Genomic DNA, 20,218 nt, shown 5'->3' with positions numbered 1-20,218 from the left:
TTTCTCTAATGGCTAATGATCTCAAACATTTCCTCATGTATCTGTTAGCTACCTGAATGTCTTCTTTATTGAACTGTCTATTCATATCTTTTGCCCATTTTTTAATTGGGTTATTTGTCTTTTTGCAGTTGAGTTTTTGTAGTATCATGTTGATTTTAGAGATCAGGCGCTGATCAGAAATGTCACAGCTAAAAACTTTTTCCCAGTCTATAGGTAGTCTTTTTAATCTTTTGGTGAAGTCTTTGGATGAGCGTGAGTGTTTGATTTTTACAAGCTCCCAGTTGTCTAGTTTTTCTTCTACGTTCCATACAATGTCTTCTACATTGTTTATGCCATGTATTAGGGCTCCTAACGTTGTCCCTAATTTTTCTTCCATGATCTTTATCATTTTAGATTTTATATTTAGGTTTTTGATCCATTTTGACTTAGTTTTTGTGCATGGAGTGAGGTATGGGTCTTGTTTCATTTTTTTGCAGATGGATATCCAGTTATGCCAGCACCATTTGTTAAAAAGACTGTCTTTTCCCCATTTAACTGTTTCGGGGCCTTTGTCAAATATCAACTGCTCCTATGTGGATGGATTTATCTCTGGATTCTCAATTCTCTTCCATTGGTGTATGTATCTGTTATTGTACCAGTACCAGGCTGTTTTGACTACTGTGGAGGTATAATAGGTTCTAAAATCAGGTAAAGTAAGGCCTCCCACTTTGTTCTTTTTCAGTAATGCTTTATCCGGGGCCTCTTTCCCTTCCATATGAAGTTGGTGATTTGTTTCTCCATCTCATTAAACAATGTCCTTGGGATTTGGATCGGAATTGCATTAAATGTATAGATCGCTTTTGGTAGAATAGACATTTTTATAATGTTAAGTCTTCCTATCCATGAGCAAAGTATATTTTTCCACTTATGTAGGTCTCTTTTGGTTTCTTGCAGAAGTGTATTGTAGTTTTGTTTGTATAGGTCTTTTACATCTCTGGTAAGATTCATTCCTAAGTATTTTATCTTCTTGTGGGCTAAAGTAAATGGTATTGATTTCGTGATTTCCTCTTCGAAGTTCTTTTTGTTGGTGTAGAGGAATCCAACTGATTTTTGTATGTTTACCTTGGATCCCGATACTCTGCTGAACTTTTCTATTAGTTTCAGTAGTTTTCTGGAGGATTCCTTAGGGTTTTCTGTGTATAAGATCATATCATCTGCAAATAGAGATACTTCTTCCTTCCCATTCTGGATGCCCTTTATTTCTTTATCTAGCCTAATTGCTCTGGCTAGGACTTACAGCACAATGTTGAATAAGAATGGTGATAAAGGGCATCCTTGTCTGGTTCCCGATCTCAATGGGAGTGTTTTCAGGCTCTCTCCATTTAGGGTGATGTTGGCTGTTGGCTTTGTTTAAATGCCTTTTATTATGTTGAGAAATTTTCCTTCTATTCCTATTTTGCTGAGAGTTTTTATCATGAATGAGTGTTGAACTTTGTCTAGTGCTTTTTCTGCATCATTTGATAAAATCATGTGATTCTTGTCTTTTGTTTTATTTATGTGGTGGATTACATTAATTGTTTTTCTAATGTTGAACCATCCCTGCATACCTGGTATGAATCCCACTTGGTCATGGTGAATTATTTTTTGATATGTTGTTGAATTCCACTGGCTAGAATTTTGTTGAGTATTTTTGCATCTACATTCATGAGGGATATAGGTCTATAATTTTCTTTTCTTGTGGTGTCTCTACCTGGTTTTGGTATCAGGGATATGGTGGCTTCATGGAATGAGTTTGGTAGTATTCCATCCTTTTCTATGCTCTGAAATACCTTTAGTAGTACTGGTGTTAATTCTTCTCTGAATGTTTGGTAGAACTCTACAGTGAAGCCGTCAGGACCAGGGCTTTTTTTTTGTTGCGAGTTTTTTTTTATTACCTTTTCAATCTCTTTTTTTGTTATGGGTCTATTTAGTTGTTCTACCTCTGTTTGTGTTAGTTTAGGTAGGTAGTGTGTTTCTAGGAATTCATCCATTTCTTCTAGGCTTTCAAATTTCTTTGAGTATAGCTTTTCATAGTAATCTGATATGATTCTTTTAATTGCAGTTGGGTCTGTGGTAATGTCACCCTTCTCATTTCTTACTCAGGTTATATGCTCCCTCTCCACTTTTTCTTTTGTCAGTTTGGCCAATGGTTTATCAATTTTGCTGAGTTTTTCAAAAAACCAGCTTTTGGTCTTGTTAATTCTTTCAATTGTTTTTCTCTTTTCTATTTCATTTATTTCAGCTCTAATTTTTATTCTTTGTTTTCTTCAGGTGCCTGTGGGTTTCTTTTGTTGCTCTCTCTCTATTTGTTCAAGTTGTAGGGATAGTTCTTTGATTTTGGCCCTTTCTTCTTTTTGGATGTGTGCATTTATTGATATCAAATGGCATCTGAGCACTTTTGCTGTGTCCCAAAGGTTCTGATAGGAAGTGTTTTCATTCTCATCGGATTCTATGAATGTCTTTATTCCATCCTTAATGTCTTCTATAATCCAGTCTTTTTTGAGCAGGGTATTGTTCCGTGTCCAAGTGTTTGATTTCTTTTCCCTGCGTTTCCTGTTATTGATTTCCACTTTTACGGCCTTATGGTCAGAGAAGATGCTTTGCAATATTTCAATGTTTCGGATTCTGGTAAGGCTTGCTTATGACCTAATATGTAGTCAATTCTAGAGAATGTTCCATGTGCACTAGAAAAGAAAGTATACTTGGTTGCTGTTGGGTGGAGTGTTCTGTATATGTCTACGAGGTCAAGTTGGTTGATTGTGGCATTTAGATCTTCCGTGTTTTTATTGAGCTTCTTTCTGGATGTCCTGTCCTTCACCAAAAGTGGTGTGTTGAAGTCTCCTACTATTATTGTTGACTGTCTATCTCACTTTTCAATGCTGATAGAGTTTGTTTTATGTATCTTGCAGCCCTGTCATTGGGTGCATAAATATTTAATATGGGTTATATCTTCTTGGTGTATTGTCCCTTTAATCATTATATAGTGTCCTTCCTTATCCTTTTTGATGGATTTAACTTTAAAGTCTATTTTGTCAGAAATTAATATTGCCACTCCTGCTCTTTTTTGATTGTTATTTGCTTGATATATTTTTTTCCATCCTTTGAGTTTTAGTTTGTTTGTGTCTCTAAGTCTAAGGTGTATCTCTTGTAGGCAGCATATAGACGGATCTTGTTTTTTAATCCATTCTGCCACTCTCTGTTTCTTTATTGGTGCATTTAGTCCATTTACATTCAGGGTAATTATGGATAGGTATGGATTTAGTGCTATCATTTTGATGTCTTTTTTTGCACATCGTTAACAGCTTCTTCTTCCCACTTGATTTTATGTGCTGAGTAGATTTCCTTAATATATTGTCCTTTCCTCATATTTGTTGTTGTGATTTTGTTTCTGCTGAGTCTGAATTTTTCTGTTGCATTTTATTTTGATGTGTAGGACAGTTTGTCTCCTTTGTGGTTACCTTATTATTTATCCCTATTGGTCTAAATTTAAACCTAACTTTTATTTCTTTGTATCACCATATCTTCCTCTCCATACGGAAGGTATATGATTACATTTCTTAGTCCCTCTTTATTATTTTAATGTTGTCTTCTTTTATATAATAACATCGCCGTTACTCTGTGTTGGGCTTTTTTTTTTTTTTAATCTTGGTTTGTTTTTTTGGATTTCCCTGTCTGGGCTGACTTCTGGTTGCTCTGCCCAGTGTTCTAGTCTTGGGTCAATACCTGGTATTATTGTTTTTCTAACCAAAGAACTTCCTTTAGTATTTCATGTAGTTTTGGTTTGGTTTTTACGAATTCCCAAAACTTGGGTTTATCTGGAAATGTCTTAATTTCACCTTCATATTTAAGAGACAGTTTTGATGGATATATGATTCTTGGCAGTCAATTTTTTTTCCTTCAATTTTTAAAGTATGTCATCCTATTGCCTTCTTGCCTGCATGGTTTCTGCCCAGTAGTCCAAGCTTATTCTTATTGGCTCTCTTTTGTAGGTGACTTTTCTTTTACCCCTTGCTGCTCTTATAATTGTCTCTTTATCTTTGGTTTTGGCAAGCTTGATTATAATACGTCTTAGTGACTTTCTTTTAACATCTACCTTATGTGGAGTTCGATGAGCATCTTGGATAGCTATCTTCTCATCTTTCACAATATCAGGGAAGTTTTCTGCCAAGAAATCCTCAACAATTTTCTCTGTATTTTCTGTTATCCCTCCCTGTTCTGGTACTCCAATTACTCGTTGGTTATTTCTCTTGATAGAGTCCCACATGATTCTTAAGGTTTCTTCATTTTTTTTAATTCTTTTATCTGATTTTTTTTCAAATATATTAGTGCCAAGTGATTTACCTTCGCGTTCAGAAATTCTAGCTTCTACTTGCTCAGTTCTGCTCCTTTGATTTTCTACTGAGTTATCTAATTCTATAATTTTATTGTTAATCTTCTGAATTTCTGATTGCTGTCTGTCTATGGATTTTTCCAGCTTATTCAACTTTTCATCATGTGCCTGAATAATCTTTCTGATGTCTTCAGTTGCTTTATCTATATGTTCCTTGGCTTTGTTCTGCGTATTGCCTCACATCCTTCCTGATGTCTTGAAGGGTTCTGTATATTAAACTTTTGTATTCTCCATCTGGTAATTCCAGGAATGCACTTTCATCTAAAAGATCCCTGGATTCTTTGTTTTGAGAGCATGTTGAGGTGATCATGGCCTGTTTATGTGACTTGATATTGACTGTTGTCTCTGAGCCATGTATTCGTAATTGTATTAGTTTATGCTTGCTTACTGTGTCATAGCTGCTTGCTTTGTTTTGTTTTGGTATACTCCTATGAGTTGCTTGAGTGAGCTAGCTTGATTATTTTCATCTTTGGAGCTCTGCTGTCCTGTCCCCAGCTGGTTAGAGCTTTTATCAGGTATATCAGTCTAGGAGTCCATTCAGTTTTCTTGTATGAATTCAGCTCAGGTTTCCAGGTAGCTGATATCAAGTGTGTGGTACAGGCTCTGTGCTACAGTCTTAGCGGGGCAGGGGTGATTGGTGTATATACCGGTATCTGATTGCAGCAGGGGGTCACGCTCTGAACAAGGCAGGGGGCTGAGAACCAACGCCCAAGTGTCTCTGAGGAAAATGCGTCTCTGTTCCCTAGAGTGTGCTGGTGGGTAGCCTCTGCAGAGGGAACATGGGCACCCAAAGTTTTTGTTGTAAGGACTGGGAGGTACCAGTTATCCCTGGACCCCTGTTGCGGGTGGCTGGGCAACCCAAGTGGAGCCACCAGTCCTTAGGTCCCTGTTGTGGGTAGGTGATGACCTTGTTTAATAGGCAAAGCAATGTCAAACGTCAAACACCCATGTCTCCACCGCCCCACCGAAATAGTTGGAGTTTGCCAACAAGGGCTTATTCTCCTGAAATAGGCCCACACAGGTCCATGCAGAAGGGAAAGGTGCTCAAGGTCCACAGACGGCTTATGCCTGGACAGGAGCTGCTTCTGTCCTGAGCTTCCCCAGTTAATGGAGCTAGCAAATTATCTTTTCCCCCCAGTTGCAAATTTTTTCCTTCCCCAAGGCCGGGAGGACGGCTCTAGGTGCTCACCAGGGTCTATCTCAGGCCCAGGGATTCCGCTTAAGCTGGCTTGGGGGTGGGGGGGGTGCAGTAAAATATACGCAAGTACTTCGATTTTGCCGAGAGCATGCTCTTCTCCTCAGGTTCTGGAGGTGTGAGTGGGCTGTGTGGCTGGCTGATTCTCCCTAAGGAAACTGCAGCCAAAGGCTAGCACCAGCCGGCCGCTGCCGCCACTGCTGCTGCTGCTCCGGGAATGGTGCCTGAAGGCTCCCAGCGATTCAGGTTTGGTAACTCCTCTCCACTTCTGAATGGTCTCTTCCTTCCCCTGCCCCTCAGTTCGTTGTCTAAGCTTGCCTTTGATGCTCAGGGCTCCCAGCTTGTCACAAATATACTCGTTTCACTTGTTTTTTCAGGTCTTTTCTGTAAAGAGGGATCGATGGAAATGTCTGTCTATTCTGCCATCTTGGCTCCGCCCCTCTGTGCTTAATCTTGAAGTTGCTGGCCTTCCTAACTGTTAGCTAAAAATCTCAGGGCAATAAGCAGAACTGGTCTTATTCACCTGTCCAGTGTGAAAATACATAATCCTATTCTGGCTTATTATAAAACTGTCCTCAGAAAGAGTTATCTAACTGGAGGATTCTACCAAACTTTCAGAGAAGAGTTAACAGTGGTACTACTTAAGGTATTTCAGAGACAGAAAAGAATGAATACTCCAGAACTCACTCTATGAAGCCAGCATAACCCTGATACCAAAGTCAGGTAAAGACACCACAAAAAAATAAAATTACAGACCAATATGCTTCATGAACATAGACCCAAAAATCCTCAACAAAATTCTAGCCAATAGAATTCAACAACATATCAAAAAAATAACTCATTATAACCAAGTGGGATTGATACCAGGTATGTAGGGATAGTTCAACATTAGAAAACCAATCAACGTAATCCATCACATAAATAAAACAAAAGATAAATACCACCATCTTATCAATCGATGCAGAAACAGCATTTGACAAAGTTCAACACCCATTCATGATGAAAATTCTCAGCAAAACAGGAATAGAAGGGAAATTCTTCGACATAATAAAGGGCATTTATATAAAGCCAACAGCCAACATGATCCTAAACATAGAGAGTCTGAAAGCATTCCGCTTGAGATCGGGAACCAGACAAGGATGCCCTTTATCACCATTCTTATTCAACATTCTGCTGGAGGGCCTAGCCAGAACAATTAAGCTAGATAAAGAAATATGGGGCATCCAGATTGGTAAGGAAGAAGTAAAAGTATCTCTATTTGCAGATGATATGATCTTATACACAGAAAACCCCAAAGAATTCAAAAGAAAAGTACTGGAACTAACAGAAGAGTTCAGCAGAGTGTCAGGATGCAACAAAAATCAGTTGTATTACTCTATACCAACAAAGAGAACTTCGAAAAGGAAATCACCAAATCAATACCATTTACAGTAGCTCCCAAGAAGATAAGATACTTAGGAATAAACCCAAACAGAGACGTAAAAGACCTATACAAAGAAAACTACAAGTCACTACTGCAGAAACCAAAAGAGACCTACATAAGTGGAAAATGTGGAAATGTCAATTCTACCCAAAGCTATCTACAGATACAATGCAATTCCGATCCAAATTCCAATGACATTTTTTAATGAGATGGAGAAACAAATCACCAACTTCATATGGAAAGAGAAGAGGATCCAGATAAGTAAAGTATTTCTGAAAAAGAAGAATAAAGTGGGAGGCCTCACTCTACCTGATTTTAGAACATATTATACTGCCATGGTAGTCAAAACAGCCTGGTACTGGTACAACAACAGATACACAGACCAATGGAACAGAATTGTGAATTCAGACATAAATCCATCCACATATGAGCAGCTCATATTTGACAAAGGCCCAAAGTCTGTTAAGTGGGGAAAAGACAGTCTCTTTAGCAACTGGAGCTGGCATAACTGGATATCCATCTGCAAAAAAATGAAACAAGACCCATTCCTCACACCATGCACAAAAACGAACTCATAATGGATCAAAGACGTAAATATGAAATCTAAAACAACAAAGATCATGGAAAGAAAAACAAAGACAACACTAGGAGCCTTAATATATGGCATAAACAGAATACAAAACATAATTAACAATGCACAAATATCAGAAGAGAAAGTGGATAACTAAAACAAAACAAAACCCATTGTTATCAGTCGATTCCAACTCATAGTGACTGCCCCACAGAGTTTCCAAGGAGCACGTGGCAGATTCGAACTGCTGACCTTTGGGGCTGGTAGCCATAGCTCTTAACCACTATGCCACCAGGGTTTCCTCTAGATAACTGGAAGCTCCTAAAAATCAAACAATTATGCTCATCACAAGAATTCACCAAAAGAGTAAAAACACAACCTACAGACTAGGAAAAAGTTTTTGGCTATGACATACCTGACAAGGGTCTAATCTCTAAAATCTACAAGATACTAAAACACTGTAACCGAACACAGGTTCTTGTCCTGTCCTATTAGTCAATCGAAATAAGACAGACATACACCACCAATTGCAAGGGAAACTGAAAGTGATAATTTATTGTTTGTGTAAACAAGGAGCAATGTGGGGCCTAGCAGTCAAAGGATCGAGAGCTCCCTGCTCCAGGTGAGCTGGGAGCTTTTATTGCCTTGAGTCCCCAGGGAGCAGCGATTGGAGCCTGAAATGCGAAACCCCGAATCCTCCCATGTTCAAATTTGGAGATCTAGGTGCTGAGTCATGTTGCAAAAGAAGTCAACATTGTGGGACCTCTCACTTTGTAAAGGGGCTCAGGTGGCACAGTACGCCAGAGAATATTTTCCCCTCTGGTGATGCTCAGGTCTGGGATCAGGTAAGGACATGGCTCTTCAGGTCCTGCACATGCACCAAGATTCTACCTTGCACATGTGAAGAGATCTGGCGCCAAATTCAAACCTCGGCTACAGACCATGGCTTGCTGGGCTGTAAGTGGCAGGGGGATAATGGTGTGGAGTGGAGGGAGCCTTGGCAGAGGCTTCAACACCTCAACAACAAAAAGACAAACAACCCCATTAAAAAATGGGCAAAGGATAGGAACAGGCACTTCACCAAAGAAAACATTCAGGCAGCTAACAGATACATGAGGAAATGCTCACGATCATTAGCCATTAGAGAAATGCAAATGAAAACTACAATGAGATACCATCTCACCCAAGCAAGGCTGAGGCTAATCCAAAAACCACAAAATAATAAATGTTGGAGAGGTTGTGGAGAGACTGAAACACTTATGCACTGCTGGTGGGAATGTCAAATGGTACATCTACTTTGGAAATCCATTTGGTGCTTCCTTAAAAAGTTAAATATAGAAGTACTATGCTATCCAGCAATCCCACTCCTTGGAATATATCCTACAGAAATAAGAGCCATTACATGAATAGATATATGAACACTTGTGTTCATTGCAGCACTGTTCATAACAGCAAAAAGATGGCAACAACCTAGGTGCCCATCAACAGACGAATGGATAAACAAATTATGGTATATACACACAGTGGAATACTATGCCACAATAAAGAACAATGATGAATCCATGAAACATCTCATAACATGGATGAATATGGAGGGCATTAAGCTGAGTGAAATTAGGCAGTCATAAAAGGACAAATATAGTATAAGACCACTATTATTAGAACTCAAGAAAAGGTTTAAACACAGAAGAAAACATTCTTTGATGGTTACGATGGTAGGAAGGGAGGCAGAGAGGGAGAATTCACTTAACTAGATAGCAGTCAAGAATCATCTTAAGTGAAGGAAAGGACAACACACTATATAGGGGAGGTCAGCACAACTGGACTAAACCAAAAGCTAAGAAGTTTCCTGAACACAACCAAACACTTTGAGGGACAGAGTAGCTGGGGCTGGGGCCTGGGGATCATGGTTTCAGGGGACATCCAGGTCAATTGGCATAACAAAGTTTATCAAGAAAATGTTCTGCATCCCACTCTGGTGAGTGGCATCTGGAGTCTTAAAAGCTTGTGGGCAGCCATCTAAGATGCATCAATTGGTCCCAACCCATCTGAGCAAAGAATGAAGAACACCAAAGACACAAGGAAAATATCAGCCCAAGAGACAAAAGGGCTACATAAACCAGAGACTCCATCAGCCACCAATGACCGCCCTGACAGGGAACACAAGAGTCTCTGACAGAGTGGGAGAAAAGTGGGGAGCAGAACTCAAGTTCATGTAAAAAGGCCAGCCTTAATGGTCTGACTGAGACTAGAGGAACCCCCAAAGCCACGTCCCCCAGATGCTTTGTTAACCTGGAACTAAAACCATTCCCAAAGCCCACTCTTCAGACAAAGATTAGACTGGGTAAGACATAACACACTGCTTGTGAAGAATGTGCTTCTTAGTTCAAACAGATATAGACCAAATGGGTGGCTCCTGTCTGGAGGCAAGATGAGAAGGCAGGAAGGGACAGGAACTGGTTGAACGAACACAAGAAACCTGAGGTGGAAAGGGGGAGTATGCTGTCATATTATAGCAACTGCAACTAAGGTCACATAACAATATGTATACATACATTTTTGTATCAGAAATTAACTTGAGCTGTAAACTTTCACCTGAAGCCCAATTAAAAAAGAGAGAGAGAAAGAAGAGTTATCTGAACAAAAGAGTCTTAAGATATCCACACTTTATTTGATGTAAAACAGAACCATTTAACCCTGTTAACTGGTTAACTTGAAGTCACTGTCTTATTTACATTAATACTACCTTTGCTTGCTCCCTTGTAATCTGATTCAGTCCCAAGGTTTAAAAAAAAAAAAGTTTTTTTTTTTTATACTACTTATTCTTTTTCTTTATACTACTTATTTAGAGCTTAGCTGCTAACCAAAAGGTCAGCAGTTCGAATCCACGAGCTGCTCTTTGGAAACTCTATAGGGCAGTTCTACTCTGTCCTACAGGGTCCCTAAGAGTCAGAATTAACTCGACTATACCTATACACAAGGAGCCCTAGTGGCCCAATGGTTAAAGCACTCAGTTGCTAACCAAAAGGTAAGCAGTTCAAACCCACAAGCCGCTCCACGGGGCAAAGATGTGGCAGTCTGCTTCTGTAAAGGTTTACAGCCTTGGAAACTGTATGTCGCAGTTCTACTCTATCCTACAGGGTTGCTATGAGTCAGAATCGATTTGATGGCCATGGGTTTGGTTTGGGTTTTTACACCCATACACTGATAATTCCCAAGTTTGTATCTCCAGCCTCAACCTCTCCCTGAACTTCATATCCATAACTTTTTGGTATCTCTGTTTGAATGTTTTATTGGTATCTTAAGCTTAACGTGGTCAAAACAGAACTCTAGATTCTCCCACTCTTCCCTCTGTGTTGCCCATCTCAATATATGGTATCACTATCCACTAAATTATTCAAAAACAAAAACCTTAAGAAAAAGATATGGGACTTAATTGTGAATGGAGAAAATGTTTATTCTAAACTAAAGCAACTTATTAAAGTTAGATATAAAAAAATTTTTTTATTTGGAAATAAAGTCAAACTTAAATGGAGTTGCGAAAATAAAAATAGTCCAAAAAATATCCATATATGTTTTACCCAGATTCATCCATGGTTAACATTCTACCCTATTTGCATTACTATTCTCCCTGAGTGTATGTGTGGTGTACATACAATTTTTTTTCCTGAACCATTTGAGGATAAGTTACATACATTATGGCCTTTTTATCCCTAAATACTTCAGTGTTTACTTTCTAAAAATAGGAATATTCTCTTACATAACCTCAGCACAATTATCAAATTCATAAATTTACTTCAGTATACTACTTTGACCTACTGTCCATACTCTAGTTGTCAACTGACCTAATACTGTCGTTTATAACATCTTCCCTCCAGTACAGGGTCCAGTATAGGACCATGTATTACATTTAGCTGTCATGTCTCTTTAGCTTTCCTTAATACAGAACATTTTAGGATCATCTTTAGCACCTTTCTTTCATTTACAGCCCATACCTAATCCATTACCAAGTCCTTTCGGTTTTATCTCCTAAATATAAACCAAATGTGGCCACTTTCCACCATGAGAAAGGGTGTGAAGAGGTATTCATAAAGACAAAATATATCAATAAATAAAGTATCTAACATAAAGAAACTCAAATTAAAACAATGAGACTTTCCTTCTAACCCTGGAGAGTATCAATGATGTTGGAAGAAAATTTGAAGACCTAGTGCACTGTGTGTACTGCCACTAATTAATGAAACAATAACTACCACTTTTTAGTCACTCACTATATAGCAGGTGTGATAGTTAAGGTTGTGTGTCAACTTGCCTGGGCCATGATTCTCAGTGGTATGGCAGTTATGATGTAGCTTGGCAATTACATAATGATATAATCACCTCTATGATAAGATCTGGTATAATGTAAGTATACCCATAATGAGATCTATTATGAGAAGCCAATCAGTTGAAAGGGAGATTCCCTGGGGATGTGGCCTGCATCCACTACATATGGTCTTTCTGGCAAAGCTCACTGGCTTTTGCTCTGCTCTGGATCCTGCATTCAGCTCATCATCATCTGACCTCTGGTTCTTGGGACTTGAGCCAGCAGCCCGCTGTCTTACCTGCCAACCTTGGATTCATCAGCCTTTGTAGCTACCTGAGTCAGAAGCCTCCAGCCTGACACCTGACCCATGAACTTGGGACTTTCCAGTCTCTACAACCGCATGAGCCATACCCTTGATATAAATCTCTCTCTCTCTACATATATATATATGCTTCACTGGTGTTGCTTCTCTAGAGAACCCAGCCTAAGACATTTGGTACTGAGGGTGGTTTTAGAGAAATATAATTGTAAGGATGCATTTTCTAAATTGGCTCTCATACGAATAAACTCGGACTGATCCAACTTTATGTTCCTTGAACCATTATCCCACACCCTTAATAGCCATTCCCACACATACTCCCCAGGTTTCTGTTTGTACATGCTAGAAAAGTCTAGCCATTCTTTTGGAGTGTAGCATACCTCCTCCTGGGTCGTATTTTGTACTTTACCCTTTGGGCCTAGCTAGGACTTGAGTCTAAGTTATAGATTTCAAAGCAAAAGTAAGTGGTGCAGATGTGTTTTGAGAACATTCATCTGCCTCAGCTGATGCCCCCAAGTCTAGTTAGTCTTAAAGATGTTGATGACTCTGCTTCCAGTAGCAAAGAGGGCAATGTAAATCCATGGTGTGAAGTGACAATAGAAATACACAAAATATCACCACCAATAGATCCACTATTGGTGAAAGGAGATTTGTCAGGAAGAGAAGTATATGGAAGCTGGTTGGTTGATCCAACTTTCACTAGACAAAGTGATGAAAGAAAGATGAGCTCAGGGCTTCAGAGTCAAAACTCAAGCACCACATAAATAACCTCAAAGTTTTCACTTGTACCCTGAAAGAAAGCTTTATTTTTTGCAGTAACAGAGCTGATATTGTGGAAAACCAAACCCAGAATGGCTAAATTACAATTTCAATTGAATTCCCAACCTTGAATGTTGTCTGAACTTAAAGTGAGGGCACTGATTGGGAAGAAATGGGATTCTGAAACTTGGGATGGAGACATATGGGCAGATAACCAGGAAGCTGGGGACATGGGGCCCTAAATTCCATTGAATCACTCTGCCAACAAAACCATTAGCCCCTCTACCCCCACCTGATGAGTTTAACCCAGCTGTGTCTGAACAGCCTTTGTCTAACACACTGCCAGGTGCAGTGTCTGAGTCATTGCCTGGGGGCATCAGCTGAGGCAGATGCCTTACAAGACACGGATGAATGTTCTCAAAATGCATCCCCACCACTAACTTTTGCTTCGAGATCTGTAACTTAGACTCAAGTCCTAGCTAGACCCAAAGGGTGAAATACAAAGAATGACCCAGGAGGAGGTATGCTACACTCCAAAAAGAACTGCTAGACTTTTCTAGCGTGTACAAACAGAAACCTGGGGAGTACGTGTGGGAATGGCTATTAAGGGTGTGGGATAATGGTTCAAGGAACATAAAGTTGGATCAGTCTGAGTTTATTCATATGGGCCCACTAAGCACAGCTTCAGCATTCAATGTTTCAACTCGACAGATTAGGAAAGAACCTAATAGTTTATTTGGTTGGGTTGCTGAAGCATGGCTTACATGGTGGCCTACACTAGATCAAGCTGAAGTACCAGACCTGCCTTGGCATACTGTAGAAGAAGGAATCTAACGGCTTAGGAAAATCGGCATATTAGAGTATGTTTATCAGGTTAGTCCCACAGACCCACCCATGGAGTACCCAGAGGACACGACTTTTACCACAATGATAAAGAACAAATCTGTGAAGGGAGCCCCAGCATCCTTGAAGACTGTTGTGATTGCTATTTTATGTCGTATTTGACAGTGGGAACTGCCCTCACTGAATTAAGATGCTAACTACAATGGAGCTAACTGGACCCCATGGTGGTAGGGGATAAGTAGCAGCACTCAACTGACAAAGACTAGGTGGGTGTGGTTACTGTAATGGACAGCAGAGTCAAACCAGTAATCAGAAAAGTCTGACCTGTATGGACTTACAGAGTCAGCTACTTAGTCATGGTGTCCCTAGGATGAAATAGCTGGAAAATCTACTAAATATTTACTTAATCTGTACAACTGGAAGAATTAAAGGTCAAGTGAACAGCAGTTTAATTCAAATCGCCAGAATAAAGAGTCACAGCCCCTTAATCAATTCTCACACTTGAGCAAGTTTACAGATCCAAAATCCATTGAATAAAGGGGAGGTAGGGTTCCCCTGGAAACCCTGGTGGTGTAGTGGTTAAGAGCTACAGCTGCTAACCAAAAGGTTGGCAGTTCAAATCCACCAGGTGCTCCTTGGAAACTCTATGGGGCAGTTCTACTCTGTCCTATAGAGTCGCTATGAGTTGGAATTGACTCGATGGCAATGGGTTTGGTTTTTGGTTGGGGGTTCCCCTGAGGAAGGATCCCACTATACTTCCAAGAACTTATACTGTTAATCTTTCTCCCAGCCTTCCCCAAAGAGATCTACAGCCTTTTACTAGAGTGGCTGTTCACTGGAGCAAAGGATATAATCAGAATTTGGGGGGGATTACTGGATACTGGCTCTGAACTGACAATAATTCCAGAAGACTGAAAACTTCACTATGGCACACCAGTCAGAGTAGGGGCATATGGAGGTCAGGTTATTAACGGATTCTTAGCTTAGGTCCATCTCACAGTGGGTCCAGTGGGTCCCCAAACCTATCCTAAAGTTACTGCCTCAGTTCCAGAATGCAGAATTGGAACAGAAATGCTCAGCAACTGGCAGAACCCCTACAGTGGACCACTGACAAATGGAGTAAGGGTTATTATCATAGGAAAAGCCAAGTGGAAGCCATTAGAACTACCCCTACCTAGGAATATAGTAAACCAAAAGCAATACCACATTCCTGGAGGCACTGCAGTGATTACTGCCACCATCAATTACTTGAAGAATGCAGGGGTGGTGATTCCTGCCACATCCCCATTCAACTTGCATATTTGGCCTGTGCAAAAAAACAGATGAATCCTGGAGAAGGACAGCATATTATCAAAAACTTAACTAGGTGGTGACTTCAATTCCAGCTGCTGTACCAGGTGTGGTTTCACTGCCTGAACAAATTAATAAATCTCCTGGTACCTGGCATTCAGTTATTGATCTGGCTAATGCTTTTTTCTCCATAACTGTTTCAAAAGACCACAAGGAGCAGTTTCCCTTCAGCTGGCAAGGCCAGCAATACACCTTTACTGTCCTATCTCAGAGGTATATCAACTCTCCAGCCCTATGTCATAATTTAGTCCATAGGGACCTTTATCACCTTCCCATTCCACAAGATATCGCACTGGTTCATTACATTGATGACATTATGCTGACTGGACATAGTAAGGAAGAAGTGTCAATGGCTTTGGACTTACTGGTAAAACATCTGCCTGCTAAAAAAAAAAAAAAGAGGGTAGGAAATTAATCTCACAAAAATTCAGGCGCCTTCTGCCTCAGGGAAATTTCTAGGGGTCCAGTGGTGTGCGGCATGTCAAGATATGCCTTCTCAAGTGAAGGGTAAGTTATTGCACTTGGCTTCTCCCACAAATAAAAAGGAGGCAACAATTCCTGGTGGGCCTGGATTTTGGAGGCAACATATCCCTCATCTGGGTGTGCCACTCTGGCCTATTTATCAAGTGACTTGAAAAGTTGCTAGTTTTGAGTAAGGCCCAGAACAAGAGAAGGCTCTGCAACAGGTTTAGGCTGCTGTGCAAGCCACTCTGCCACTTGGGCCATATGATGTGGCTGATCCAATGGTGCTTGAAATGGCAGCGGCAGACAGATGCTGTTTGGAGTCTTTGGCAGACTCCTAAATGTGAATCAACAGCACAGATCCTTAGGATGTGGGAGCAAGCAAAGCCCTGCCCTCCTCTGCAGATAACTATTCTCCTTTTGAGGAACAGCTTTTGGCTTGTTACTGAGCCTTAGTAGAGACTGAACGCTTAACCACGGGCCACCAAGTCACTATGTGACCTAAGATGCCCATCATGAACTGTGTGTTGTCTGACCTACAGATTCATAAAGTCAGATGTGCACAGCAGCACTCTACCATTAAATGGAAGTGATATATATGAGATCAGGTCCCAGTAGGCCCTGAAGGGACAAGCAAGTTGCATGAGGAAATGGCCCAAATGCCCACGGTCTCCACTCCTGTCACATTACCTTCCATCTCCCAGTCTGCACCTATGGCCTCATGGGGACTTCCTTATGATCAGCTGATTAAGAGAAAACCCATGCCTGGTTTACAGATGTTTCTGCGCGATATGCAGGCACCACTTCAAAGTGGAAAGCAGCGGCACTACAGCCCCTTTCTGTGACCTCCCTGAAGAACAGTGGTGAAGGGGAATCCTCTCAATGGGCAGAACCTTGAGTAGTGCACCTGGTTATTCAGTTTGTTCCGAAGCAGAAATGGCCAGATATTTGATTGTATAGTGATTCATGGGCTGTGGTCAATGGCTTGGCAGGATGATTAGGGACTTGGAAGGAACGTGATTGGAAAATTGAAGATGAGGAGGTATGTAGATAGACCTCTCCGAATGGACCAAAGAAGTGAAGATATTTGTGTCTCCTCTGAATGCTTACCAAAGGGTGGCCTTGGCAGAGGAGGATTTTAACAACCAAGTGGATAGGATAATGTGTTCTGTGGAAACCAGTCATCCTCCTTCCCTAGCCACTCCCATCATTGCCTAGGAAAGTGTAAAACACACCAAAATTTTTAATAGGTAGTACCAAAAAAGAACGTAAAATCTCAATAATTTTATGAATATGAATTACATGTAAGGTTAAATAAAATGTTATTCAAATTTGTTTCATCTTAAGTTTTTTTTAATGAGGCTAGTATAAAATTTTAAATTACATACGTTACTGGCAATGAATTTTTATTGAAGAGCTCTGATATAATATTACAGAACTTAAATGAAATAAACCTGACTTCACTTGGATATTACATGATTTTCCTGTTTATGAGAGAAAATGTTTTTATGATTCATATTCCTCAAGTCTTCTTTGCTCTAAATAACACAGGAAAAATCTATAAGTTAACATTCCTTAAGAGTAACATCAGATAAAAATTGTTAACTAAATAGTTCACTTAGAAAAATGTTCTATTTGGAAGACTGTGTCTTCTACGGAACAGAAAAGTTCCCAATTCAATACAGCGTTTAAGAAAGAATCCCATTAATAAGAGATTGTTCACATAAAAGGTCCCCTTTTTTTTTTTTTTAATAACCACTTCACACAAGACTCACATACCCGATCATGAAAAATCTGGAGAACATTATTTTCAACATACGGTTTCTAAACGCTAGGCTTTAAGACAGTAAAGGGTGCGGACGAGACACCAGACCCCAAGTTCTGCCTCATTTCGCCAGAAGTGGGTGGGGTAAGTCACTTCAATTTCTTTTTTCCCACAGGTAGGACAAAGAAATAACATTAGTCCTCAGGACCCTGGCATCCCTGCGTTTCCATAACCTTGTCTGAGGTCAAGCTGTTAAACTGGAAAGATCAAACTCCAGCCGCACAGAAACGAGCTCGGAGCGCGGACCTGAGCGGCGGCGCAGGCGCAGTCCGCCGTCGGGCCCTCCCCCGCGGCCACCCCGGCTAGCTCGCCGCCGCCAGCCTCGCTGCCGAGCCGGGCGGGGGCGGGGGGGGGGGTGCGGCGGCAGTAACGGCCGCAGTGGGTGCTACTGCGTTACCACCCGTATCACGGGGGACGAGAGTGAGGTCAGCAGAGGCGCAGCGACCTGTCCGGGCGAGGTGCGCGCAGCTGACTTGTGCACCCCGCTTGCTGGCTGGCCCGCCCTGAGCTGGTCTGCGGACCCAGCTAATTTTGTCAGGGTTCTGGTAAACAAAGGTTTACAGCCACCAAGGGAAAGTGAATCAAGAAAAAGACAACTTTAAAAAGGTAGGGGAGCTTCCCCCGCCCTTCCCGGTTCCCTCAGGCAAACCATCCGCCTCCCGGCTTGCGTCGCTCCGCCCCAGCGACTCCCCTCGCTCGGCGTTCCCTCACCGGTGATCGAGGTCCTCTGACTCGGGGGTAGCTGCAGGTGCCGGAGCACAGTCAGGCTGCTCAGCGCAGTCTAGGGTGAGGGGTTCCCGTCTCGGGTTTGACTGCCTCAGGTTCCCACAGACCAGCAGCCCGCGCGCTCAACACGCCGCCAGAGACTCTGCCCTGCGATGGCGCGGCTGGCGCCCCCGCCCATTGGCCCCCAGCTGGAATTGAAAGGACCAATGGGCGCAGAGGGGCGGAGCCCGCGCTGCCGTTTCCGCGGCGGGTGGCGGGTCTTGGGTCTTCCCGGTTCGGTTAGGGCGGCTCCGGGCTGTGATTCTCTAGGTTTTCAAAAAAAAACAGCGGCTTTCGCCCAGCCCGTAGGCTTGGAAGGAGTCGCGCTGCTGTATTCATCCGTTCATTCACTCAACAGTTAAGTCCTGGATAGACAAAGAGTTGTTTTCCTGAGCTTCTTCTCAAACATTTGCGCGTTCACCAAGAAGGAGGATATAAGCACCAAACTACCGTGCCAAGAGCAAATGTATTTTCCTTTCGCAAGTATTATTTCATTTGCGCATCATAGCTCTGAAATGGGACGTTATCATCTCCTGTTTCACAGATGAAGCAACAGGCTCAGAAGTTACTTGTCAAAGTTTGTGCAGCTTGCAAACCCAGTGCCGTCGAGGTGATTCCGACTCATAGCGACCCTATAGGAAAGAGTAGAACTGCCCCATAGAGTTTCCAAGGAGTGCCTGGCGGATTTGAACTGCTGACCCTTTGGTTAGCAGTGGTAGCACTTAACCACTACGCCACCAGAGTTTCCGCAGCTTGCAAAGGGGAGCTAATATTAAAGCCCACACTCCATACCTTTGTACTACGCAATTATCCGGTGCGAAGAAGCGGGGAGAGGAGGATTAAGAGGTAAAAGGATAGACCCCTGCCCCTAAGTTTATAATCTTTCTGTGAAGCTAAGATACCATTTGTTATTTATTGTAGACATTATGTGCTTGGGTGTGTTAAATGTGCTGCCATAATCTTATCTCCTCATCTAGAAATATCTCTTTCATAAAACCCACACAAACACCAATCCACAAGGCAAATTAGATAATTCAGAGCTAGAATGTTTGGGGGTGGGAGTGAGAAAGGGTCGGGGACAGCTCTGGGCTGCTTTTCTGGTTTTAAAGCACTGGGTTCACAGCAGTAAGCCTGGGCTGGACTCTGTTTCATTTAGCTTTTAAGTGAGGGTGGTGGAGGTGGGAGGATGTGACTTCCACCTCCCTCTGCCCAGGTCTGAGAACCTCTAGAGCTGGCGCTAAACTGGTCAGTTTTCTCCACATTTTGTTGCATTTTTCTTCAGGCATCTTATGATAACCAACCTGTTGCAGTAGATCAATTGTGACTTATGGCGACCCCACGTGTTAAAGAGTAGAACTCCACTCCGTGGGGTTTTCATGTCTGCAACCTTCCAGAAGCCGATCACCAGGCCTATCTTCCCAGGTGCATCTGGGTGGGCTGGAAGCCAATCTTTAGGTTAGTAGCTCAGTGCTTAACCGTTTGTGCCACCCAGGGACTTTCATCTTATGGTAGTACTTGTTGTGGGCCTTCGATTCTAACTCATAGCGACCCTATAGGACAGAGTAGAACTTAGAACTGCCCCATAGGCTTTCGGAGGAGTAGCTGGTGGATTCAAATGGTTACCTTTTTGGTTAGCAGCCTGAGCTCTTAACCTCTATGCCACCAGGGCTCCCATGGTATGTTAGCAGATTGCTAATAAGAAAGTTGTTTGGGGGGTTTCTATAGTCTGTTTCTTTTTAAATGTCCCACTTTTAGTGTAACTGTCTATACTTAAGGCCAATTTTGTGAAAAGCTACAAACAGAGCCCATCACCAGCCTTAAGATATCACTTCTATTTACGTACTACAGTTAATCTTGTTGATTATTTAGTAAAACTTCATTAGATTCATTAACTTCATTAACCAGGGATTCCCACTAAGTGACTGAGAACAGCTTAATAAAAGAGTTAAAATGTAACTCAAGAGTTATGACCAAGATGGCAGAGTAAGAAGC

The 20,218-nt window shown here is 41.5% G+C and overlaps 1 protein-coding gene across 1 annotated transcript in view; it reads right to left on the bottom strand.

Annotated features, from left to right (window-relative positions):
- Window positions 1-18,365, bottom strand: part of LOC126057983 (cytoskeleton-associated protein 2-like) — a 36,228-nt gene extending 17,863 nt beyond the window's left edge. Inside the window, exons 1-2 of the mRNA XM_049852895.1 lie at window positions 18,291-18,365; window positions 18,173-18,242 (exon numbers count right to left, since the gene is read on the bottom strand). Of these exons, the coding sequence (XP_049708852.1) occupies window positions 18,173-18,242; window positions 18,291-18,365 (145 nt within the window). The remainder of the gene's footprint in view (window positions 1-18,172; window positions 18,243-18,290) is intronic.
- Window positions 18,366-20,218: the final 1,853 nt, after the last annotated feature.

Source organism: Elephas maximus, chromosome 14, assembly GCF_024166365.1.
Source record: "Elephas maximus indicus isolate mEleMax1 chromosome 14, mEleMax1 primary haplotype, whole genome shotgun sequence".
Classification (NCBI taxonomy): Eukaryota; Metazoa; Chordata; class Mammalia; order Proboscidea; family Elephantidae; genus Elephas; species Elephas maximus.
Note: the sequence above shows the minus strand (reverse complement) of the source record. Positions and strands in the feature narration are given on the sequence as shown.